This window comes from Crinia signifera, chromosome 2 (assembly GCF_055691185.1).
Source record: "Crinia signifera chromosome 2, ASM5569118v1, whole genome shotgun sequence".
Taxonomy (NCBI): Eukaryota; Metazoa; Chordata; class Amphibia; order Anura; family Myobatrachidae; genus Crinia; species Crinia signifera.
In genome coordinates, this window is record NC_139218.1 from 60214807 (window position 1) to 60241249 (window position 26443).

At 43.4% G+C, this 26443-nt stretch overlaps 1 protein-coding gene across 9 annotated transcripts in view; it reads left to right on the forward strand.

The window, feature by feature from the left end:
• Positions 1-26443, forward strand: part of SGSM2 (small G protein signaling modulator 2) — a 318515-nt gene that overhangs the window by 274021 nt on the left and 18051 nt on the right. For all 9 annotated transcript variants that reach the window (XM_083172218.1, XM_083172219.1, XM_083172220.1 and 6 more), the window contains 7 exons: positions 2814-2942; positions 5316-5498; positions 7604-7990; positions 8493-8617; positions 12635-12717; positions 14007-14116; positions 17361-17457. In XM_083172218.1, the coding sequence (XP_083028344.1) occupies positions 2814-2942; positions 5316-5498; positions 7604-7990; positions 8493-8617; positions 12635-12717; positions 14007-14116; positions 17361-17457 (1114 nt within the window). The remainder of the gene's footprint in view (positions 1-2813; positions 2943-5315; positions 5499-7603; positions 7991-8492; positions 8618-12634; positions 12718-14006; positions 14117-17360; positions 17458-26443) is intronic.

Genomic DNA, 26443 nt, shown 5'->3' on the forward strand with positions numbered 1-26443 from the left:
TCCAGAAGGATATAAATACATTAGAGACTGTACAAAGAAGGGCAACTAAAATGGTGCATGGCCTACATCACAAAACGTACCAGGAAAGACTAAAAGATCTTAATATGTATACTTTAGAGCAGAGAAGGGAAATGGGGGACATGATAGAAACTTTCATACTATGTGCCGGGCGGGAAGCAGATTTTGAAAAGACTTGCCGGACACTGATTGGCTGCGTATTGCTGGGGGAGGGGCAAATAGAAAATGAGATTTGGAGTTATATTTAATAAACTGCGGGTTTTTATAAATGGAGCTGATTTAGGGATGGCCATCGACCATCGATGGTTCATGGCCGATGTTGAATACTTCCGCCATCGATGGGGGAGAACCAGATGGTTTCCCTCCATCGATGGAACAGCAAAACAATGTTTTACTGTTTTTTGTTTTTTTCAAAGTGCAGGAAAATGAAGCATAGCTCCGCCCCCCGACATCTGCAAAGCCTGTGTTTTGATTGGCCCACAGGCCAATCAATCAAACACAATGGATGACCATCGATATGTAAAAATATCGATGGTCATCCATTTGCATAGTTTAGAATTGCCATCGATTGCAACCATCGATGGCAATGGCAACAATGGCCATCCCTAAGCTGTTTTCCATAGCAGCCAATCAGATTCTAGCTCTTATCTTTTAGAAAGTGCTAGATAAATGTTCAGTAAAATCTGATTGGTTGTTATGGGCAATATCTCCAAGTCCTGTAAACCCGCAGTAAATACAGAAGTAGCCATGCTCATCTATCCTTTTGGAAAGAAATCTTGGCTTCCTTGCCCACCATGAGTCCCGTTATGGCGTAATATGGCAAAAGCCTTTAATTACACTGCGTCGCAGCAGGGTGGGGATTGCTCCTTTAATGAAAACTACAGTACAGTGCTGCGGATGGATATGCAAATGTCCACGATCATGAGGCCATGCTGTGGGGGGAGTGGCCAGCACACTGCAAGCCGCTGCCCATACATCCTGTCCCCCTGCCTCCGTGAATAGACGAGCAATGTTTAAACTGTCAGTAACAATAAGCTGTAATAATGTTATGCAGCATGACGTAATAACACAATGACCAATTTAAACAACCTACTTCTGTATCACCATTTAGAAAGGCGCAGACAGAAACATGGGAATCAGTACTTATGATAAATGAACCATTGTATTTCTGTTATGCGCCATCTTGTGTTCATTATTTTTATTGCAGTTTATATTAGTAAACACAATTCTTGCCACAAATTTTATAAAAAATGGTTTTATTCTGTATGATAAAAATAAGATCTGGTCACTCACATCTGCTAATAGTGAAATGAGTTCTGTGTGCGTCAAATACTTCATGTATACAATAATATGGTATAATCTCACTACTTTTGTTTTTTGCTCATTTATGTATTGTTAGGCGCTGTGGAACCCTTGTGGTGCCATATAAATAAATGATTATAATAATAACTTTGATTTTAAACAGTGGATTTACAAGCACTATATAAATAAAATGATTACTTTTATTATTAGCATTTAAATATGTTGTGTAATTGAATGCCTCACTTGCATTCACTTACTGTATACACCAGCTTTTCTTGCAAGGAAATAAAGGAGGTTTCTAGTAAGGGCATAATTTGCGTATTAGAAGCTATGGTCCATACCTACCAATGTTATAATTGTCCCAATCATGACTCCTTTGCCCCCCCCCCCCACACATACACACACACATACACACACACAAAAGGGGCATAATCCTGGCAAAGGTATCTGCGAGCCATGCCTCAAGTTTACCATCACTGTGTACCATAGTTGTCTACCCTCCTGCATTCTGCAGGAGACTCCCTGAATTAGCAGCAATCTCCCTCTCTCCCTCATTAGTCTACCAATCTCCCTCATTTCACCTAGCCCACATAATACTGTTACATTTTTATAGGGGGAAAAGGAATGAGAGATAGATACATTTCCATTGAGTCATCAGCACCATTTCCCAACACTTTACCAAGTACAGTATAGTATCTCTTACTAACTGCTTTGGGGCTCATCTACATTTGGATATAAGTCATTTTAAAAGATTCCTCTCAGATGTAGTAGTACACACCTACAATCTCTTTTCATAATCTCTCCATATATGGAACTAGACACGCCCTTTAATTGGAGCATGGCACACCCCCTCAATGGGGCGCTGTTCAAAATTCTACTGCCAACTATAAGTTCCCTGAAACTAGTTTTCAAAAGTAGGCAAGTATGCTCTGTACTTATACCTGCAATCAGATTTCACAATCATAATGTTCAGTTTTCGAAAGTAGAAATTAAATGTTAGCCTTCCACTTCTTCCAGTCTTTTAAACATGGTAGCAGTGCTTTTACTGTCTATGGCAGTGTTTTTCAACCACTGTGTGCCTTGAGCTGTTCTCAATTGTGCCCCCAGATCTATAGATGCCCAAACCAGTTTGCAGCCACCTCCAGTTCAACTGTTATTTACTGGTGTCTTCTTTTCATTTAAAGGGCCAATTCAGTTTTATTTTTGTTACCTGTGGGGACCAGTGTGATTGTTTTTTATATGGGGACCAATAGGTTTTTTTTTCTCCTGCGGGGGCCAATGTGTTTTGCCCTGTGGGGATCTCAAAGTGTGCCTTGGCAATTTGAAAATCCTATTTAGTGTGCCGCAAGGTAAAAAGGTTGAAAATCACTGGTCTATGGATTTTGTCAGGATATTAGTGTGGAATACATTGTGTCAACTTTCAATCAGGCTGCATTTGCACTCTGCATCGTCAGTGCGTGGCTTATAATGTTCTTGGTTTTTTTGTGCCACAGAATTACAAGGAACTGGAGCTGCTGAGGCTGGTATATTACGGAGGAGTGGAACATGATATCCGCAAAGAGGTTTGGCCTTTCTTACTAGGCCACTACAAGTTCGGAATGACTAAAAAAGAAATGGACAGAGTAAGTCAGCCATATATTGCCATGCTGCTGGATGAAAATCAGAAAATAATGTATTTTCATTTCATTATTAATATTGTTAATAATAATAATAATTTATTCATATAATTAATTAATTATTTATATTAAGAGGAACTATTGAAAATCATAATGGGCCTTATTCATGTTGTTAGTAAAGCAAAAAGCAAGCAGTTGGGCAAACCCATGTGCACCGCAGGTGGTGCAGATGGAACATGTGCAGAGATAATTAGATTTGGGTGGGGTATGTTCAAATCTAAATTGCAGTGTAAAATTAAGCTGTTTAACATTTGGGGGCTATATCAGGGTTGCCTACCTGACCATCTCCATGACGGAGAAAATGCTCTGTTCCTGGGCTTCCCTGGTAATGTAGGATTGCCATCACCTGTGGTGAAACACCTTTCTTATCAATTACCCAGCTCACCGCAGGTGCTGGCAATCATACATTACCAGGGAAGTCCAGGAACAGAGCATTTTCTCCCTCATGGAGAGGGTCAGGTAGGTAATCATGGGCAATATGCAAAAGCAGCCAGTCTTATTTACCCTGCACAGAAAAAAATATAAATGTAATTGCTCCTCATGCATGATTCATGGCAACATGGTTTGTTCCAGACACAAAGTGACTTCTTTCATTTTTATTTTTGCTTTGCTTACAAACATGACAAACATAATTCATGCCTAAAGTGCTGCACATAGGATAGCAGGTCATTCCTATTGCCAATATTCCGTACAGTAGGTATGGCTTTTTTTAAATGCAACGGCTGTGCTTCACTCTGTGGCTATTCTCTAAGTTTGTGTCACAAAACATGGGCCCTTATTCTGGTTCGTGCGGTACGGCCCGCGTGCGGCCGTACCGCCGATGTTTTCCGTCTGCACATGCGCAGAGGTCAATCTGCGCATGTGCAGGCGAATTCGCCGCACATAACGTTTGTACGCCGCAAAGGGGGCGTATAGGGGCGTGAGGGGCTTCATGCCCTCATTTCCCTATGTATACGCCCCGCGTTTCATGGGCGTTCCCATGCAAACGCGGGGCGTACGCATGGTAATGAGGCCATGACGCAACTCATGGGGGCGGAAAGCTGACGTCGCCGGATGTCAGCTTTCAGCCCCCATACAAGCTACCACACGGACGATTGTCCGTGTGGTCTCAGCTTGCGGGAGCTGCCGCGGCGTGCGGACCTGCCTTCGATGGTCGACGACCATCGAATGCAGGGGGCAGCTCCCACCATGGTGGAGGCGTACGCCTCCACCATTTTCATGCGGATCGGCAGCCGTCCGTGTACGGACGGCCGTGCCGATCCGTCTTGTAGGCGGGGATTCGTCTGGTGCGGTCGGAGCCGCATATGCGGCTCGACCGCACCAACCAGAATAAGGGCCCAGGTGCCTAGCAGGGATGGTAAAAGCAAGATCCTCACCGTCTCTACACTTAGGGCCTAGGATGCCATGATTTAGGAATGCATTCAGAGGGGCAGATGTAGTGCCTCCAAGATCGGAGGCCACATGGGATGTCGGATGAACTCTGATTTTTTAAAGGTGCAGTCACTTACAAGGCAAAAAGATTGCCGCTTTAAAAAAAATGGCAGAGTTTGGCCGACATCTCGCAAGGCCTCTGAACTCAGAGACTATTACATCTGGCTGTGAATGTCTACACATGATCTTAGGGTTAGGCTGAATTTAGGCAGGGCCGTCTCTACCATGCGCCACCAAGTCTGCATATCAAAAAACCATGGATGTCTATGAGGAATGTGTAAGTTATCACCACCATACTTTTCCTTGAGGCACACTTCCTTACTTTAATGCCCCCTCCTCCTTGTACTCTGTTGTGGGTGTCAAAGGGAGATCTCCAGGGAAAGCAGGGGTCTTGTCCATCTTCCCGGGAAGGGCTGGGAGGACCAACCAATTTTTGGGAGCCTCCTTGCCATTCTGGAATATTAGTCATTTATGCCGTAAGGAGTTGAAAAGTGGGTACTGGTGGCAGTGTGTATGTGGGGGGGGAGGAGGGGGGGGGGGGGTTGGTCGTAGGTTACATTTTTGGCCAGGGTGCTGAGAAGCCTTACACTGGCCCTGCATTTAGGGTTAAGGTTAGGTTTTAGCGTAAAACAATATTGTTGCCATTTCACATTTTATGAGATGCAGATGCACAATTGTGTGTTCACAAGAAAAGGGTGACTTTTATTTAAATTACCTTTGTAGTCATAGAAATATTTTGGGGGGTCACAAGAGGCTCTTTGTCTCACAAAAGAACTGCACATTTATTTTTGAAGTAGCATTATTGTATCCAAGGTCACCTAGAATGAGTCCCCATGCAACCATGATCGCTTTACCCTCCACTAACTAATGCTTTGTTCTTCACCCCAGGTTGATGAAGTCATCACTTCCAGATACCAAAAGGTGATGGCGGAGTGGAAAGCATGTGAGGTGATCGTCAAGCAGAGGGAAAAAGAATCCCACTCGGCCATTTACGCTAAGCTATCATCTGGCAGTAGCATTGACAGCCATGTCCTACGTCTCATTCATCGGGACTCCACCATCAGTAATGATGTAAGGCACCACACTTTTACCTATGTATATACCAAGCAATCTGCATATAAACTGTATATTATTTAACATTGTGGAAAATTTGTTGTTAATCATCATACCAACAATTAGACACAAGTGGTCACTAAGGAGGAGGGATGTATCGCATTATTAGTTCCTGCCCCATAGTAAAATGCTGCATATTATGGGATCACAAAGACAGGGTAGAACCTCCACCCACCAGACATCTTGCCCACTTCACTAGAGAGAGGGCCTAATTCCCCATAAGCTTCCCCGGTGCAATGTTCCCACTGATGATGATGATCAATAGCCACTTCTGATTTCTGTTATTAGTGTGGCTGCTGTGGTTTATTCTCATTTTTACAATAAGTCAATGGCAGGAAAGAAGAAATTGCTTTTTAAATGAGAAGAGGATTTTTTTGTCCATTTAAATTAATTGAATTAGTATTTTGGCTATATGCTAAAGTTGCAGAGATCTAAACATCCCGAGATTCATCCATCCCGGCAGGCAGGGCTGACGTCAGAAATTGTGGGGCGGAGGACTGACAAAATCCCAGCCCCTCCCCCCCCTTCCAACCCCCAGTCTCCCTTTCCCTACCAACCCCCAGGATACCTGCGGCCGTGAGGTGGCAGCAGCTTCTCCTGCATCTGGCATTCTTGGCACTCGCACTCAAAGCCTTGTGATGACCTCACATGACGCGTGGCTTGCAGTGCGGGCGCCTAGCATTCCTGCTGCCCGATATACTGCCTGTGTATGTCCCTGGTCAGCAGGAGGATCCGGCCAGGTCTGGAGACTGTCTATGTGCGGCAGGCTGCGGAGGACCTGCGGCCTGCCGCTGTGTAGTGGGGGAGGGTGGCTGAGGTGAATGGGAGTGTTGGGAGGCTGCTGCCCAAGCCCTACCCTCTGTCAGAGCAGCCGGGCCTGAGACAGTTGTACCCATAGCACCCTCCTGTCAGCTGCCCTGCCTGCAGGCTGTGCGAAACGCGTTTGTACACCTTCATTCTTGGCACAAAATGCATCCAAGACTTCATCAAACCCCCTGATGAACATATCACCAATATAACAGCATTACTAAAATCTCATCTATCTTGCAAATAGAAAATTCCTTTTTTCCCTTCACCTCATCTGTGTGACAATGCTTCCTACAGCGGACCTCTCCATACTTACATGTAGAACACTTTGTGCATATTAAATGTTATTTAGGATTTATTTAATTCCATGTGAACAAGTGAAATACAAACCCAGCAAAAACACAATATCTATCATAGTAAGTAATATATCCTAGTCTGACAAATGACTGGCTTTTATCGTCTGCTGCTTTATACCCTGACATCTATTAAACTCTACATCTCATTCTGTGACATTTAATTTTAGGATTATTGCATAGCTTAGCAGAATAATGTAATGACTGCAGAGTAATTTATGTTCTATCGCCCAATGCACATTTGAGAGGCCATTAATTTGCTTCTGATTGATCTCCCTCTCTAACATCTATAATGCTCACTAGATGGAAGGATACAGATGAGCTTTTTAAAAATATTATCTAGTTAATTATGCCGTTTTTTTATATTAACTAGTAAATGAGGTTGAGATTAACTACTCTGTGCCTCTAAAAATAATGTCAGTTCTTCCATCTTATCGGATATATTTGTGCTGATTCTGATTTTGAGTTGGTGCAGACGCGGCTTTTGCTGTGTATTTTTGGCGTAACTGAACATAATCTGCCGCAACATGTATTCTTTCAGCAGCCCTATGGCAGGCGTGGTTTCTCTGTTGGGACATGGTGTCCTGTGCGAACAGTTCAGTCTCTGTAACTCATCTGCAACATAACTTTGTCTGGCTAGCTGTCCACCTGTTACCTCTTAGTTACACCCATTGAAATTCACTTCCTCTCTCTACTTAAAGAAATTATCTGCATTTACAAGTGGTAACCATTGGGACACATGCCCAAGTGTCGGATGCATGCCCAGACTTATTAGGAAATAACAATGTAAAACCGTATGCCTTCATGGGACATTGACACTGTGTCCACCACTGAATCAGACCCATCGTGTCTCACTTGGGGATCCACATTTTACTCATATTTTATCATTTATGTATTTGCCAGGTTTTCATGTCCACTGAAGAAATAGACATGACAGACAGAGATTTGAAAGGTCGGAGTGATAAAACATCTACATTGACCGCTACGGTGGCAGCCGATCCACAGCAATCCGTGGAATTTGACTCTCCAGATTCTGGTCTTCCCTCTTCCCGAAATTATTCTGTGACCTCTGGAATCCTTTCAAGTATTGATGATGGACAAAGCATATGCTTTGAGGAAGAAGAATCGAGCACAGAGTCGGATAGGATGGAAATGAGTATGGGTCCTCCTCGAAAAGCCAAGGGAATCCTTAAAATGCAGGACTCAATAAGTGAAGAACAGCTTTGCTCTCAGCTAGAGTACTTAAATAATTCTGATGACATCTCTTCCATGTGTCCCACGTCGTATACAGTAAGTGTCGGTAAACACCTTCATCTGCAGTGGATTGGTCCGTGACAGATTATTATTATTATTATTATTATTAATAATAATAATAATAATATGTATGGAAGTGAATTTTTTTGTCACAATCCTATATTTTTAAATATATTCTTAACATTATTCTACAAATTTATAATATGGAAAATGTAGGACGAAGCAGGGCTTGTTACTGTGTTCTTCCTGATACCAATTAATTGTATGGCTTAGTGGTCAGAACTATTAGGGAGAGACATAACCATGGAAGCCAGTAGATGAGGTGAGAACATTGTGTCTCGCTTACTGTTGGGTAATTGGTCCCTACGCTAACAGTCTTACAGTTTGAATAACTTTTTGCCGAGTTAGGTGCAGTAATTTGCTCTCTCCGTTCTCACATGGACGACCCCTGATGGTCTAATAAAATAGCAATCCTTAAGATTGAATGCATTATACACGAGTTATGTCCTCTATAAGATGTCCTGTTTCTTTCTACCAGATAGAATTGTTGGATACCATTGCCTTAAACTTGCATCGAATTGATAAAGACGTACAGAGATGTGATCGGAACTACTGGTATTTCACAGCAGATAACTTGGAGAAGCTGCGGAATATCATGTGCAGGTAACATTATTCCCAGGCTGGTCCACTGTTTGTATTTTTGCCAGTGATTGTATTATTTATTGTTGCTTTATTTTGCTCACATTCCAAATAATCCTCATCTTCCCCTATCCATCATATATCAGTATCAGGGGTTTATTTACTAAGATGGGAGTTGTATTGAAGATGGGATTTTGCTAAGGGCAACCACACCCGCACCAATTTAGTATACATACTGGCAGTGGTTCCCAAAAGTGGTCCTGAAGGCATCCTAAGGCTGGTTATTCAATCTCCTGCCACTATTCCAGATGGGGAAATAGCAGCGGGGCCCTATTCAATGCTGTCTTTCCTGAAACAGTCGGCCCCGTTCTGCCGAGAACGGCAGTGGATTGTCGAGCTCCCGGCCACAGCTCTATGATCATGTCCGTATCTTGTGGCCACGCCCCCTTTTCGGCATTCTGCAGGCATGACATTGAATGCCATCTGCCGATTTCAAGTCGAGCCGGCCGAGAATGGCACAGGGTCACGGCTGTCGGGCCAGCCTGACAGTCATGACCCTGGATTGAATATCCCCCTAACAGTCCAGGTTTAATGGATATCCACATTTGTGCATCTTTAAAACCTGGACTGTTGGGGTTTCTTGAGGACCATGTTTTTTTAAGCACATCAGCTCACAAATCAATAGGAAAATGGTGCAGAGATTAATGGTGCAGAGATTTGCACATGCACAGTAGCATGGTGTGGGCGCCATATTCCCGGAGACCAACGCATGAGCAGTAGTCTCTGGTGCAGTAGCAGAGTAATGAATATTATTCTGACAAGTAGATATGTTGCATTTCCAATATTAAATACAATTCAGTACAAGCACACATTCAAAATGCTAATTTTTTACAATTAAATTAAAGACCAACATCTGCTGCTTTCCCCTTTAAAAATCCACTGGGAATCTATTTGTCTGCAGAAGTCCAAATGGAAATGTCAATTAAGAAATGCAAATAGCAGCCACGACATTGTATAATACAGCTGTGAGAGATTTAAGTACTATCAGCTGCTACATTTATCATCGGTAACTAGAGGTGAGGCAAACTGCAGGGATATTTAGTAGAGTTTGCATTTTGCAGCATAATACAAGGTTTCCCTGAGGTGCAAGTTCCAGCTACACATTGGGCCTGATTCGGAGTTGATCGCAAGAGCAAAATCCTACTTACCTACCCTCCCAGAATGGCCGGGAGGGTCCTGAAAATCTGGTCCCCCTCCCAGTCCCCGGAAGGGTGAGGAAGCCTCCCTCATTTAGCGAGGTCCCCCGCACCCCCTCCCTCTGACGCTCAAATACTGGCATCACGTCATTTAGTACCACCCCCTCCCCGAAGAGCCACGAATCACAGCATTTACAGTAATGGGGGCAGGGCTTTATGATGGCAAGCCCCTGGAAAAGTGAGATTCTCCTCTATGGGCTTCAAAGTATTATAGATAGACCAAATTTATATAAATAATAATAAAATAAATATATATATATATTAACATACAGGGGCAGCCACAGCAGTGTAGACCCCTGGGCATAGCAATGAATTGGGGCCCCTACCAATCCTCCAGCGGTAGGGTTGGGGGAAGCTTTGATGTCCCACGGGTGGTAGGGGGTATTATATCAATCGCTCAGCATGTGGGGGCTGGATCAGTCATTTCCACTAATTACCCCTTTACTGCACAGATGGTGGGAGATGGGGGTGGGAGAAGGGGACACTGGGCTGAATGAAGGGGCCCTGATACATAACTTACAGGGTGGTAGAGAATGTTTAATATGCAGAGGAGGGGTGTATAGTGGAGTGGGCTTATTATTCATTATTTTCTTTTGGGAGGACAACTTGCTTGACTGCAGATATCTCCAGTTCCTAGAAATAGATTTCTTAGATTTTAATGGAATTAAAAACTAGAGAATCCCACCTACCAAATAGTATTGGGCACTAGGAGATCAGAGTTCAGGAGGCAAAACAATCTGCCAACGAGTATATAAAACTACATACCAGGTGTGTGGAGCTGGAGCAGTAACCAGCTGCTGGAAGGCTGATATCTCTGGTTCTGGGAATAGTAGAGACAAGCTACTAGTATCCATCAAAGGGGGAGAGTCCCAGCTTTTGGAATATACCCTCAAAAAAACTCTAAGTCAGAGAGAACCTGAAATATCTGACTGGGAAGAGCAATTAACAGGCTTGGATGGGGACCACTGCTTTGAAGTCAGATATCTCCGGTTCCCAAGGGCCGATTTTTAAAATGTTTGTACCCATGGAAAGAGGGGACCCTCAGCTTTCAGCCTAGGTTCCTTAGACTCCTGGGGGGTTTCTGGGTACTCAGAAACCCCCCCTGTGTGCGCTACTGGAGTGGCAAGGAACGGCTAAGGCACTGGCCTATGTTCATGACTAGTGGTTCAGCTTCACACTGCGATCTAAGCCCTACTCCTCCCCCTCTATTTTTGGCATTATGTGCTCTTTAGGGCCTAGTTTTTCAAACTGCCATCCTGTCTGCCGCTGCAGTGCCACTCCTAGATGGGCCACATGTTTGTGCCACCCACTTGTGTCACTAAGCATAGTCATCCAGCTAGCTTTGGTGCAACCTTTTGGCCTAAAAACAACATTGTGAGGTGTGAGGTGTTAGGATAGACTGGAAATGAGTGCAATTTAATGTTGAGGTTAATAATAGCGTAGGAGCAAAAAAAAAAACAACTGCTGCGATTTTAGCGGTGTTTATGTTTCTTTTTTTTTTTTTTTTTAGATCCAAAACATGAAACACGGAAGGTGCACACCCTAATTGTTACATGCTGCATGTAACTACATGGATGTTGTGCTGTAGAATGATACCATTATATGTGCAGCACACTCAGCGAGACGGCTCAATGAACAAGAGCCAGAAATTATTTTGTCCCGATATGTCTTATAGTGTGTACCCAGGTTAAATCTCCCTACATTATATTATACATGCCCCCTCGTCCGCAGTGCAACATGCTTTTTGTTGCTTTGCTCCCATCTCTTATCAAATTGCTTATCATGAAATTCCCAAATATGAACAGAGAAAAGGCAACCAAAGATGAAGTACAATAGCCACCACATTCTGTAGGTTTATTCTTATTCAATCTTATGTAAAGACAACCAAATTAATTCTTGTTATAAAGCAGCTTCCCCCCCCCCCCCCCCTCTGGGAACTCCTCTGCCTGTCAGTCAATGGGAAAATGCGATACGGATCGCATAACAATCAGTGAGTGCAGTAGAAGCTGCAATGGGGGGGGGGGGGGGGGGTGTATGCACTAACATGAAAATGTGCTAAACCCCCATTTTCGTGGATTTTACTGCATTTTCATATGCTCTCACCCCCTCTGTTGGGTCAGCGCTGCCAGGAGTCGCCAGTAAAAGTTGGCGATTCGCTTTAGAAGCATATGGGCTTCTCTCCACAGCGCTGTGAGAGGGATCCGTCACAGTATATGTAATGTTATTTATGTTATGTGCTGGTTTCCTGCCCCTGGGGATCAGCAGCACGGTGCATTTCACAACTGCACCCGGGATGCAGCATTTGGCTTTGTTTCTTCTTTTAAGCCCGTCCATTATCTAGTTTCACAGGATTCCTATGAAACCAGCCAATGGCTGTCGGGAGATGGGCTTAAAAGGAGAAATCAAATGCATCCCCAGCAGTGAAACTGCTAATCAAGGCACAGTGGTATCAGTGAAATGCACAGGTGCAGCATCAGCAGTGAAACACGCAGTGCTGCTGATCCCAGCCAGCACATATATTGCATACAACATTGCAGCATGTGCTAAACAGTCACCCCATGCAATGTGTGGTGTGCGCAGCCCCACCGCCCTGGTATATATATATATATATATATATATATATATATATACACCCCAGAAACACAATATAAAAGATCAGAGTGCTTCCAAAAACAAGCTGATGACTACATATGACCAATGGTGCAAAATGAGGTTATTAGTTAATAGTGGATGCAATTACAACATACAACTCATTAACCTTATTGCTATATTATATTTTATACAGCTACGTGTGGGAGCACCTGGATGTTGGTTACGTTCAAGGGATGTGCGACCTGCTGGCTCCACTCATGGTGATTCTGGATAATGGTTAGTACAAATGCACTAAATGCGCCTGAAGTTTAACCAAACACAATGGGCCTGCTTCTGAGTCGCACGCTATGTCAATGTCGGAGGGAATTGACCTATTTTTATTTTACTGTCACTGTCCTGGCTGAGTTTGTACAGTTTCAGACAAATGTTATGAAAATATATTAGTTCCTGGGACAGTAACAGGGAGGTGGAACAGCCCTGCGTCTCCCACATCATATGTTCCTCACCTCCTCTCCCTAAGCTCTCCATTCAGCCCTTCTCTCTCTGCTCTTTTGCCATTTATGGATGTCATTTTTTTCTAATACACTATTAGCTGCTTTCCTCATAGTGCTGATAGGGGTGGATGCAGAACAAAATGAAAGGAGGGTTTATTTTGTGTGCGCCAAAGGCACGTGCACTCCAGGAAAAGCAGCATTGTGGACTCCCCCAATCCCAAACTCATGCCAACCTTTGCTTCCGCAGTCCTGATCCAGCACCCTGAGCAGTCATAGCCAGGCCCCTTATTCCATACTCTGACATCTAAGCGACAGTAATTCTATCCCCTCCGTACCCCTCTTCCCTCAGACCGCACTGCCAAGCCCCTCGTCTCAATCTCAGACTGTTTTTCTGATGACAGAGTGAGTCAGTGAGTGACACCATGGAGAGTCAGTTAGTGATGACTGGGAATGGTTGGGCGGGGAGGCAGTGGGTGGTGTAGGTGATGATGGGGAGAGGCAGTGGGTGACAGGGAGTGGTTGATAGGAAGAGATGGTGGGAGAGGCAGTGGTTGACAGAAAGAGTCAGTGGATGATTGGGAGAGGCAGTAAGTGACAGGTGGGAAGCAGAGGGTGATGGGAGAGAGTGATGCCTTGGAGAGGCAGAGCGTGATGGGGAGAGGCAGTATCTGACAGGGAGATATAGTAGGAGAAGCAGTTGTTGACAAGGGGAGGCTGTGGGTGACAGGAGAGGCAGTGGATGGTGCCACTGAGAGGAAGAGAGGTCAACAGGGAGAAAATTATGTGAGATGCAGAAGGTGACGGGGAGAGGCAATGACTGACACCAGGGAGAAGGTGACAGGCAGTGGATGAGAGGGAGAGGACAACAGGCTAATTCTTATATCTCCCCCAACCTTGAAACATTGGGGTGTCCCTGCTTAATGTCCTAAATAGTTGCTACTTGGTGATAAACCTCTCCTCATCTACACATAAAAAAAACAGGAAAAGTACAATGGAATAGTTAATATTATTATGCAGGTACAAAAGTCCTGAACCATTAACACAGCATATAATGATATATTCTATACACAGATCTGCTGGCATACAGCTGCTTCACTCAGCTTATGAAGAGAATGACTCAGAACTTCCCAAATGGAGGCGCTATGGATGTACACTTTGCAAACATGAGGTCATTGATCCAGGTGAATTGTTTGTATTGCCTAAATTTACATTCACTTATAGCAGAATAAACATTTATAATGCTTTGTATAATGTATATTTCTCTCTGGTAACGAATGGTTACTCATGGTGCGATTCTCGTATGCTTTTTTAACCTTTTAGTTCAAAAGGCATCGCTTGTAGCTCAAATCACACCGTGTTTCCTATGGCAAGCAAAAAAAGTATGTACAGGCAGTACTAGATCGCAATGCATCTAGTTCAGATCGCACGCTGTTGTTGCGTATCACATGCGATTTGAAGTATGTGCAGGCACTACTTTCTGTACTAGATCGCATTGCATCTACAGTAGGTCAGATTGCAAACTGCTGTAGTGTATCACATGCGATTTGAACTAGATTTAATGCGATCTAGTGCAAAATGCACCTTGCACAAATTGCACAGTGTGTGGGCACCTTAAAGGTGCCCATACACGGTGAGATTTTTCCGGTGCATTTTGTACTTAATTGCATCACATCGGATCGCACGTGATCAAATCCCATGCTATTTGCATGCAATTTGCGTGTGATGCAATGCGATCCGGGAAACCAATCAGATTCTGTCTATTATCTTCTATAACAGGGCTGGCCAAACCGGTCCTCAAAATCTACCAACAGCCCACAATTTCCAGACCACCTAGCTGGTGCACAGGTGCAGTGATTACTAACTGTCACGTTTTCAAACCTGTGCTGCATTCATTCCTAACTGACACATTCTACATATCCACAGGTGGTCTAGAAAACATGAATGGTTGGTAGATCTTGGAGACCGGTTTGTAAACCCCTATTCTAGAAGTTGCTAAATAAACAAGAAGTATATTCTGATCAGCAACATCCCAACCTCAATAGAACTACCATCTTAGTAAATACACCCCATTCAGAATTTCATACTGTGAAACAAACAAGTACCAGGCTGGTACACAGAGCAGACAAGAAGTAGCAAAGGTTTATTTACAGAAAAGTCGAGAATTTAGTTGGTGCACTTTGGAAGCTTGAGATCCAGGTTACTAATGCAGTGGCAAACGCAGGATTTTCAGAAGGGGGTTTCCAGAGGGGCGGAGCAAAGTACGGAAATGGACACTTAGGTGACCCAGTATATGCCGGGTCAGTTAAAGTATTATAGATAGACCAAATGTATATAAATAATAAAAACAAATATATATATATATATATATATATATATATATATATATACATACAGGGGCACCAACAGCAGTGTAGGCCCCTGGGCATACCAATGTATTGGGGCCCCTACCGATCCTTCAGCGATAGGGGTGGGGGGAAGCTTTGATGTCCCACAGGTGGTAGGGGGTATTATATCAACCGCTCAGCATGTAGGGCCTGGATCAGTAATTTCCACTAATTACCCCTTTACTGCACAGATGGTGGGAGAAGAGGGCATTGGGCTGAATGAAGGGGCCCTGATACATAGCTTCCAGGGGGGATGCAGTTAAGATCCCGGCGGTCGGGATCCCGGCGTTCAGAATCCCGACGCCGGAATCCCGACCGCCGAAATGCCAACACTTTCTCCCTCCTGGGGTGTCCACGACACCCCTGGAGGGAGAATAAAATAGTGTGCTGAGCGTAGCGAGGCACCGGGCACGCTGCGTGGCGAGCGCAGTGAGCCCGCAAGGGGGGGCGATCCACGTCCCCCCCTTGTCGGCATTTCGGCTGTCGGGATTCCGGCGTCGGGATTCTGAACGCCGGGATCCCGACCGCCGGGATTCAATACTGAATCCTTCCAGGGTGGTAGAGGATGTTTAATATGCAGAGGAGGTGTGTATAGTGGAGTGGGCTTACTATTCATAATTTTCTGGTGGGAGGACAGCTTGCTTGACTGCAGATATCTCCAGTTCCCGGTAATAGATTTCTTTGATTTTAATGGAATTTAAAACTAGATAATCCCACCTACCAAATGGTACTTGAGACTAGGTGATCAGAGTTCAGGAGGCAGAGCAATCTGCCAAGGAGTATATAAAACTACATACCAGGTATGTGGAGCTGGAGCAGTAACCAGCTGCTGGAAGGCTGATATCTCTGGTTCTGAGAACAGTAGAGACAAGCTACTAGTGTCCATCAAAGAAGCAGAGTCCCAGCTTTTGGAATATAACCTCAGAAAATCTCTAAATCAGACAGAACCTGAAATATCTGACTGGGAAGAGCAATTAACAGGCTTGGATGGGGACCACTGCTTTGAAGTCATATATCTCCGGTTCCCAAGGGCCGATTTTTAAAATTCTTATACCCATGGAAAGAGGGGACCCTCAGCTTTCAGCCTAGGCCTCTTAGACTTCTGGGGGGGGTTCTGGGTACTCGGAAACCCCCCCTGCGTGCGCTACTGTAATGGTTATCAATAAAATATCACTTTTATTGTTCCTTATTTAAAAAAATTACACAAATGAATCTAGAATGAAGGAAGTGTTATAGTAGGAAAATAGTGGGTTAAAATCACAAGTGTGTAGGGCTCTTATAGGATTATTAAATACAGTTTCTTTCTGTGCGTTTTTTTTTTGTCTCAATTATTCGTCCTTATTGTAATATCTTATGAGACTATGGGCAGTATTCAATGCCGGGGGCGTGCTTCGACAGCGAGCAGGGCTGCCTGCTCGCTGTGACAGCTCGCAAGGTCAGTATTCAACTGATCCCCTGCTTACGCCATTTCCCCCTTGCTCCGTTTTTGAAGCGAGGGGGAAACGGCATATGCGGCTGCTAAAACATTGAATACACCACTATATATGCTTCCAGATATCTTAGTTATGTGTTACCCTTCAGAGTTCGGTGAGACCAATCATTTTATATGTCTTGGTGTTGTTGATTTGCATTATTCATGTGAGTCTCACAGTATTCTGTGCTGTTGCAATTGTTGTATCTGGGTGGTATTGCTACTACAATGCTCTTCTTGCTGCAATAACCCTCTTCTGTGTTCTATGCCTCAGACTGTTTAATTGCAGGCTAACCATTGAAAGAGAGGCAGATGTACTAAGCTTTGGAGAGATAAAGTGGAGAGAGATAAATTACTAACTGATCAGCTCCTAGCTGTCCCTTTTCAAACCCAATGCAGTTAGGAGCTGATTGGCTACTAGTTTCTGCAAGGCTTAGTACATATTCCCATTATAAGACATGATCTAATGGACGTTACCATGTGGGAAATCTTGTGATATATATTTTATTTAGATAACAAGGGGGAAAATTAGACATTTAATTGTAACAGATGTTGATTTTCTTTTGCCAGATTTTGGACTCTGAGCTGTTTGAACTCATGCACCAGAATGGAGACTACACACATTTCTACTTCTGTTATCGCTGGTTTCTTCTTGATTTCAAAAGAGGTATTTTATATACTGCTGTATTGTAACCGCAAGAAAGGGCCAATTAAGCACTGTGCCATGTATTCCCAACCTGGGTCCTCAAGGGGCACTAAAGCTGGGTACACGCCTACAGATTTGTCTGTCCAATCTGTCTGGTGGGAACAAAAATCGCCTAATGCATGGGAGCATGTGACAGTCAACCATTTGCATTGAGTATATTTGTTAAATCAAACAGCTTTAACCATTGTCTGTTTTCCAGTGTTTGGGAGCAAATGTATAATTCCTATATGCTCCAATACATTACCATCAACAGTCCATGTAGTGATATCAATGCTTGAGCACAGGTGACTTAATTAGTACATACATTTTTTTTTATTTAACCACCCGTGCTGCAGCCCAGGGGCGCCGAGAGGTATGCCGGGCCCCAGGGGAAAATTTTGGGGTTGTGGCCTAATCGCAGGAGATGTGGTCGCTTCCAGCGATTAGGCCACGCCCAAAAATGTTTAGATGGGGTGAAAACAACACTCTAAAGTCGAGGGGGGTTGGAGTTATTTCTTGGTTTTTTTTAACATACCTCCCAACATGGCCCATTCCAGGAGGGACACAATGCTTCCTGGACTTCTCTCTTTTACTGTATTATAGCATTAACTTGTTTTAAAAAGGTTAATTGATAAGAAAAGAGTTTCAACACAGGTGGTGGTAATCGTAAGTTTAAAGGAAAGCCCAGGAATAGAGCATCCTGTCCCTCCTGGAGAGGGTCATATAGGAAGGTATGACTTTAAAGTGTTAAAACCCACTGTCGGTGCCTTCCACAAAATAAGCAAAAAAGAGCAACACACAAAATTAACTTTTAATGGAATTGTGTGATATGGCTAGATGCGCACCATCAGTTGGGGAAGTATATGGACTGTGTACCATACTTGCCTACCTGACCCTCTCCTTCAGGGAGAAAATGCTCTGTATCTGGACTTCCCTGGTAATCTATGATTGCCATCACCTGTGGTGAAATACCTTTCTTATCAATTACCTAGCTCTCCACAGGTGATGGCAATCATACATTACCAGGGAAGTCCAGGAACAAAGCATTTTCTCCCTCATGGAGAGGGTCAGGTAGGCAAGTATGCTGTGTACAAAGGAAAACACCTGAAGGTGGATTATATTGATGCTTATGAAAATCAGTGGCACAATGAATTCTGCTCTATACCAGGATATTGCAAGGTGAAATCTATCTGCGAGTAGCAAAAGGCTCAAATTGTCTGTTGTGGGATCACAAAATTAGAGTTTTCCAATGTCCCTCTCAGTTTCCACATCTGGACCCAATTGACAATGGGCTTTATTCAGATCTATTTATTCAAATACTGGCTGCATTATTTTTACACTGCAATTTAGATTTCAGTTTCAGCACACCACACCCAAATGTAACTCTCTCTGCACAGGTTACATCTGCCCCACCTGCAGTGCACATGGTTTTGCATATTTTCCAAACAAATTTGTACTGAGCTCAGATCTGAATAAGGCCCATTGGGGCAGATGTATTAAGCTTTAACCCCTTCCTGACAGAGCCAGTTTTTGCGTTCCTGACAGAGCCCTTTTTTTCAAATCTGACATGTCTCACTTAAGTGGGGATAACTTTTTTTTGCTTTTACTTATCCCAGTGATTTTGAGATTGTTTTTTCGTGACACATTGTACTTCAAATTAGTGGTAAATTTGGGTTGATACAGTCTGTGTTTTTTTGTGAAAAATACCAAAATGTCGTAAAAAAATGGAAAATTTAGCAATTTGCAAAATGTTAAATTTTCTGCTTGTGAGACAAATAATCATACCACTCAAAATAGTTAATAACTAACATAGACCATATGTATACTTTATGTTGCCATCATTATTTCAACTTCCTTTTAATTTTTTGGGACACTAGGAGGCTTACAATATGAATAGCAAATTCTCAAATTTTCAAGAAAATTTCAAACACTGATTTTTTTAGGGACCAGTTCAGTTCTGATGTGACTTTGAGGGACTTGTATGTGAGACACCCCCATAAATGATGCCATTTCAAAAACTGCACCCCTCACAGTATTCAAAACAGCATTTTGGAAGTTTGTTAACCCTTTAGGTGTTTCACAGGAATTAAAACAAAGTGTAGGTGAAATTTCAAAATTTTTTTTTTTTTGCAGATTTGCAATTTTAATACATTTTTCTAAGGAACACAGTACATTTTACTAGAGAAATGTGACTGAAAATTGATTCCCCCAATTCTTTTGTTTTCATAAATATCCTATATGTGGCCCTAGTGTGCACTGTGACCAAACCACAGGCTTCATAATAGAAGGAGCACCTACTTGATTTTGGAGCCTCCTTTTTATGAGATTATTTTTTAGGCACCATGTAGGTTTCTAGGCACCATAAGATGCTAAAAGTTAGGAACCCCCCCACAAGTGACCCCATTTTGCAAACTACACCCCTCAGGGAATTCATCTAGGGGTATAGTGTACATTTCAAACCCCCAGGGGTTTCACCAATTGTGGTACAACTGGGCAGTGAAAATGAAAAATTATTTTTTTTACACAAAAATGCAGTTCTGGCTCAAAATTTGTCATTTTCAGAAGGTATGAAGGAGACAAAGCACCCCAAAATCTGTGCCCCAATTTCTCCCGAGTACGGCAATGCCTCACATGTGACCAAAAAATACCATTTGGGTGCATGGCAGGACTCAGAAGGGAAGGAGTGATTTTTGGATTTTGCAGCTCAGATTCTGGTGGAATTTTGGTGGGTGCTATGTCGCATTAGCAAGACCCCCAAAGCACCAATACAGTGGAACCCCCCCACAAGTGACCCCATTTTGCAAACTACACCCCTCAGGGAATTCATCTAGGGGTATAGTGTACATTTCAAACCCCCAGGGGTTTCACCAATTTTGATACAAGTGGGCAGTGAAAATGAAAAATTACATTTTTTTACACAAAAATGCAGTTCTGGCTCAAAATTTTTCATTTTCAGAAGGTATGAAGGAGAAAAAGCACCCCAAAATCTGTGCCCCAATTTCTCCCGAGTACGGCAATGCCTCACATGTGACCAAAAAATACCAGTTGGGTGCATGGCAGGACTCAGAAGGGAAGGAGTGATTTTTGGATTTTGCAGCACAGATTCTGGTGGAATGAATGGTGGGTGCTATGTTGCACCAATACAGTGGAACCCCCCCACAAGTCACCCCATTTTGCAAAGTACACCTCTCAGGGAATTCATCTAGGGGTATAGTGTACATTTCAAACCCCCAGGGGTTTCACCAATTTTGATACAAGTGGGCAGTGAAAATGAAAAATTACATTTTTTTACACAAAAATGCAGTTCTGGCTCAAAATTTTTCATTTTCAGAAGGTATGAAGGAGAAAAAGCACCCCAAAATCTGTGCCCCAATTTCTCCCGAGTACGGCAATGCCTCACATGTGACCAAAAAATACCAGTTGGGTGCATGGCAGGACTCAGAAGGGAAGGAGTGATTTTTGGATTTTGCAGCACAGATTCTGGTGGAATGAATGGTGGGTGCTATGTTGCACCAATACAGTGGAACCCCCCCACAAGTCACCCCATTTTGCAAAGTACACCTCTCAGGGAATTCATCTAGGGGTATAGTGTACATTTCAAACCCCCAGGGGTTTCACCAATTTTGATACAAGTGGGCAGTGAAAATGAAAAATTACATTTTTTTACACAAAAATGCAGTTCTGGCTCAAAATTTTTCATTTTCAGAAGGTATGAAGGAGAAAAAGCACCCCAAAATATGTGCCCCAATTTCTCCCGAGTACGGCAATGCCTCACATGTGACCAAAAAATACCAGTTGGGTGCATGGCAGGACTCAGAACGGAAGGAGTGATTTTTGGATTTTGCGGCTCAGATTCTGGTGGAATTTTGGTGGGTGCTATGTCGCATTAGCAAGACCCCCCAAGCACCAATACAGTGGAACCCCCCCACAAGTGACCCCATTTTGCAAACTACACCCCTCAGGGAATTCATCTAGGGGTATAGTGTACATTTCAAACCCCCAGGGGTTTCACCAATTTTGATACAAGTGGGCAGTGAAAATGAAAAATTACATTTTTTTACACAAAAATGCAGTTCTGGCTCAAAATTTTTCATTTTCAGAAGGTATGAAGGAGAAAAAGCACCCCAAAATCTGTGCCCCAATTTCTCCCGAGTACGGCAATGCCTCACATGTGACCAAAAAATACCAGTTGGGTGCATGGCAGGACTCAGAAGGGAAGGAGTGATTTTTGGATTTTGCAGCTCAGATTCTGGTGGAATTTTGGTGGGTGCTATGTCGCATTAGCAAGACCCCCCAAGCACCAATACAGTGGAACCTCCCCACAAGTGACCCCATTTTGCAAACTACACCCCTCAGGGAATTCATCTAGGGGTATAGTGTACATTTCAAACCCCCAGGGGTTTCACCAATTTTGATACAAGTGGGCAGTGAAAATGAAAAATTACATTTTTTACACAAAAATGCAGTTCTGGCTCAAAATTTTTCATTTTCAGAAGGTATGAAGGAGAAAAAGCACCCCAAAATCTGTGCCCCAATTTCTCCCGAGTACGGCAATGCCTCACATGTGACCAAAAAATACCAGTTGGGTGCATGGCAGGACTCAGAAGGGAAGGAGTGATTTTTGGATTTTGCAGCTCAGATTCTGGTGGAATTTTGGTGGGTGCTATGTCGCATTAGCAAGACCCCCAAAGCACCAATACAGTGGAACCCCCCCACAAGTGACCCCATTTTGCAAACTACACCCCTCAGGGAATTCATCTAGGGGTATAGTGTACATTTCAAACCCCCAGGGGTTTCACCAATTGTGGTACAACTGGGCAGTGAAAATGAAAAATTAAATTTTTTACACAAAAATGCAGTTCTGGCTCAAAATTTTTCATTTTCAGAAGGTATGAAGGAGAAAAAGCACCCCAAAATCTGTGCCCCAATTTCTCCCGAGTACGGCAATGCCTCACATGTGACCAAAAAATACCAGTTGGGTGCATGGCAGGACTCAGAAGGGAAGGAGTGATTTTTGGATTTTGCAGCACAGATTCTGGTGGAATGAATGGTGGGTGCTATGTTGCACCAATACAGTGGAACCCCCCCACAAGTCACCCCATTTTGCAAAGTACACCCCTCAGGGAATTCATCTAGGGGTATAGTGTACATTTCAAACCCCCAGGGGTTTCACCAATTTTGATACAAGTGGGCAGTGAAAATGAAAAATTACATTTTTTTACACAAAAATGCAGTTCTGGCTCAAAATTTTTCATTTTCAGAAGGTATGAAGGAGAAAAAGCACCCCAAAATATGTGCCCCAATTTCTCCCGAGTACGGCAATGCCTCACATGTGACCAAAAAATACCAGTTGGGTGCATGGCAGGACTCAGAAGGGAAGGAGTGATTTTGGGATTTTGCAGCTCAGATTCTGGTGGAATGTTGGTGGGTGCTATGTCGCATTAGCAAGACCCCCCAAGCACCAATACAGTGGAACCCCCCCACAAGTGACCCCATTTTGCAAACTACACCCCTCAGGGAATTCATCTAGGGGTATAGTGTACATTTCAAACCCCCAGGGGTTTCACCAATTTTGATACAAGTGGGCAGTGAAAATGAAAAATTACATTTTTTACACAAAAATGCAGTTCTGGCTCAAAATTTTTCATTTTCAGAAGGTATGAAGGAGAAAAAGCACCCCAAAATCTGTGCCCCAATTTCTCCCGAGTACGGCAATGCCTCACATGTGACCAAAAAATACCAGTTGGGTGCATGGCAGGACTCAGAAGGGAAGGAGTGATTTTTGGATTTTGCAGCACAGATTCTGGTGGAATGAATGGTGGGTGCTATGTTGCACCAATACAGTGGAACCCCCCCACAAGTCACCCCATTTTGCAAAGTACACCCCTCAGGGAATTCATCTAGGGGTATAGTGTACATTTCAAACCCCCAGGGGTTTCACCAATTTTGATACAAGTGGGCAGTGAAAATGAAAAATTACATTTTTTTACACAAAAATGCAGTTCTGGCTCAAAATTTTTCAATTTCAGAAGGAATGAAGGAGACAAAGCACCCCAAAATCTGTGCCCCAATTTCTCCCGAGTACGGCAATGCCTCATGTGTGACCAAAAAGTTGCAGGACTCAGAAGGGAAGGAGTGATATTTGGATTTTGCAGCACAAATTCTGGTGGAATGATGGTGGGTGCTATGTCGCATTAGCAAGACCCCCAAAGCACCAATACAGTGGAACCCCCCCACAAGTGACCCCATTTTGCAAACTACACCCCTCAGGGAATTCATCTAGGGGTATAGTGTACATTTCAAACCCCCAGGGGTTTCACCAATTTTGATACAAGTGGGCAGTGAAAATGAAAAATTACATTTTTTTACACAAAAATGCAGTTCTGGCTCAAAATGTTTCATTTTCAGAAGGTATGAAGGAGAAAAAGCACCCCAAAATCTGTGCCCCAATTTCTTCCGAGTACGGCAATGCCTCACATGTGACCAAAAAATACCAGTTGGGTGCATGGCAGGACTCAGAAGGGAAGGAGTGATTTTTGGATTTTGCGGCTCAGATTATGGTGGAATGAATGGTGGGTGGTATGTGGCATTAGCAAGACCCCCGAAGCACGGTGAAATTATGAACCTAATAATCCATAGATGTGTGGTATATTTTAAAACACTCCTTTATACATAGGCCGGGTTTGTCGGGGCAAGTGTCACACTGGAAAATAGTTTGCTTTCTTATTCCCTTTTTATAGCAAACTTTGCACCTTTTTTGTGTCCTGCCCTTTTTTCCAGTGGAGGGGATTTCATCAGGAAAATGCTGCCCTGGTACAATACGGGGGCCAGTACTAGAAGTACTGGGGCCCTCAGCCTGCTGGTTCCCAAATATTAGGCCCTTTATGACTTCCTCTTGAAAGTGCATAAATGTCCCCCTCTGGCCGGTAGAACGGAATAGCACGTAAGCGTTATACAGTGCCATCTGGATGATATACACGGCCAGCTTCTTGTACCAGATTTTTGTTTTCCGCAGGGCACTGTACGGCTTCAGTACCTGATCTGAAAGATCCACTCCGCCCATGTACCTATTGTAATCCAGGATACAATTAGGTTTGGAGGTGTGGGTACTGGTACCTCGTACAGGGACGGAGGTGGTACTGTCTCCGTGAATTGTTGTCAGTATAAGGACATCCCTCTTGTCCTTATATTTGACCAACAACATATTTTCGGTGCATATTCCCCTGCTTTCACCCCTTCTCATTACTTGGGCAATGTGCGTTTTTGGGAGGCCTCTTTGGTTCTTGCGCACAGTACCGCAAGCTGCTGTACCTCTTGAACCAAGGGCCTTAAACAGGGGGATGCTGGTGTAAAAGTTATCCACATAGAGGTGATAACCTTTATCCAGGAAGGGGTGCACTAAATCCCAGACAATTTTTCCACTAACACCTACGAGGGAGGGGGGGCATTCTGGCGGTTCAATTCTTGAATCCTTCCCTTCATATACCCTAAACCTGTGGGTGTACCCTGAGGTGCTTTCACACAACTTATACATTTTTATGCCATACCTTGCCCTCTTACTGGGAAGGTACTGGCGGAATTTAACCCTTCCTTTAAAATGTATAAGGGACTCGTCTATGCAAATGAATTTATCTGGGATGTACATGTCTTCAAATTTGGCACTGAAATGATCAATGACCGGCCTGACTTTGAATAGCCGGTCAAAGGTGGGATCATCTCTGGGTGGGCACTGTGCATTATCGTTGTAATGCAAAAATTTAAGGATCGTCTCAAATCGAGCCCGGGGCATGGCCATACGGTAAAATGGGGTGCTGTACAGAACATCTGTACTCCAATATTGCCTAATTTCTGGCTTTTTTACTATGCCCATATGAAACACCAGACCCCAAAACGTCATCATCTCTACTGCATCTACAGGGGTCCACCTAGCAAATGATGACGTGGGGTTTTGAGCAATAAACTGCTGGGCATATAAATTAGTTTGGTCCACCATTAAATTTATAAAATCATCAGAGAAAAATAATTTGAAAAAGTCAATTTCTCTGAGACCTGTGGAATCAAATTGGATTCCTGGCATGGCCAAAAACTCAGGAACCTGGGGCTCAAAATTGTCTGGTGGTGGGGTCCATACGAGATCAATTATTGGGGGGGGGGGTCTCAGCTGCTCTACGGGGGCGTCTTTGAGGGGGTCCCTCATCACCAGAGGAGGAAGAGGAGCTTAAGGCGAATCCTTCAAATTCCCCGCTTGCATCACTGGCTGTGTCAGAGTCAGAAGCAAGCAGGGCATATGCCTCCTCCGCTGAATACATTCTTCTGGATGACTGGGATGACATTTGGGATGACATTTGGGATGCCATTTTTATTTTTGTGTTACTGGTAGTGAAATGTTTCAACACGTGTATAGTGTAGGGGGGGGTACAAACTTTATTTCAACCCGGGGGGTATGTAGTGTGTAGTGTGTATGTAGTGTGCAGAAAAAAAAAATACTTTATACAAAAAAAAAAAAATGGAGGGGTTAAAAAAAAAAAAAATTGAAGGGGTTAAAAAAAAATTGAAGGGGTTAAAAAAAAAAAATTGAAGGGGTTAAAAAAAAAAAAAAAAAAAGGTCCTGCGCCAAAAATTGAGCACAGATGTTGGTCAGTAACGTCCGTCACTGAACAGCGCTGAAAGGCAACAGGAATTTGATAAAAAAAAAAAAAAAAATAGATCAACCCTGTGCCGAAAAAGATGATCAGTGATGTACTGATCCGCGCACAGCGGCCACAGGACACCCACAAAATCACAGTGTGTGTAAAAAAAAAAAATTAAAAAAAGACCCCACAGCACACACAATAAAAAAAAAAGGTACAATATATGCCCCTACAGGCCCTAATATGGAATTTTTTACAAATTTATACGTGCAGTTGCAGGACTGGGCGGAGGGACAGATAATAATAGGGGGAGATTTCAATACCACACAACAGCAAAT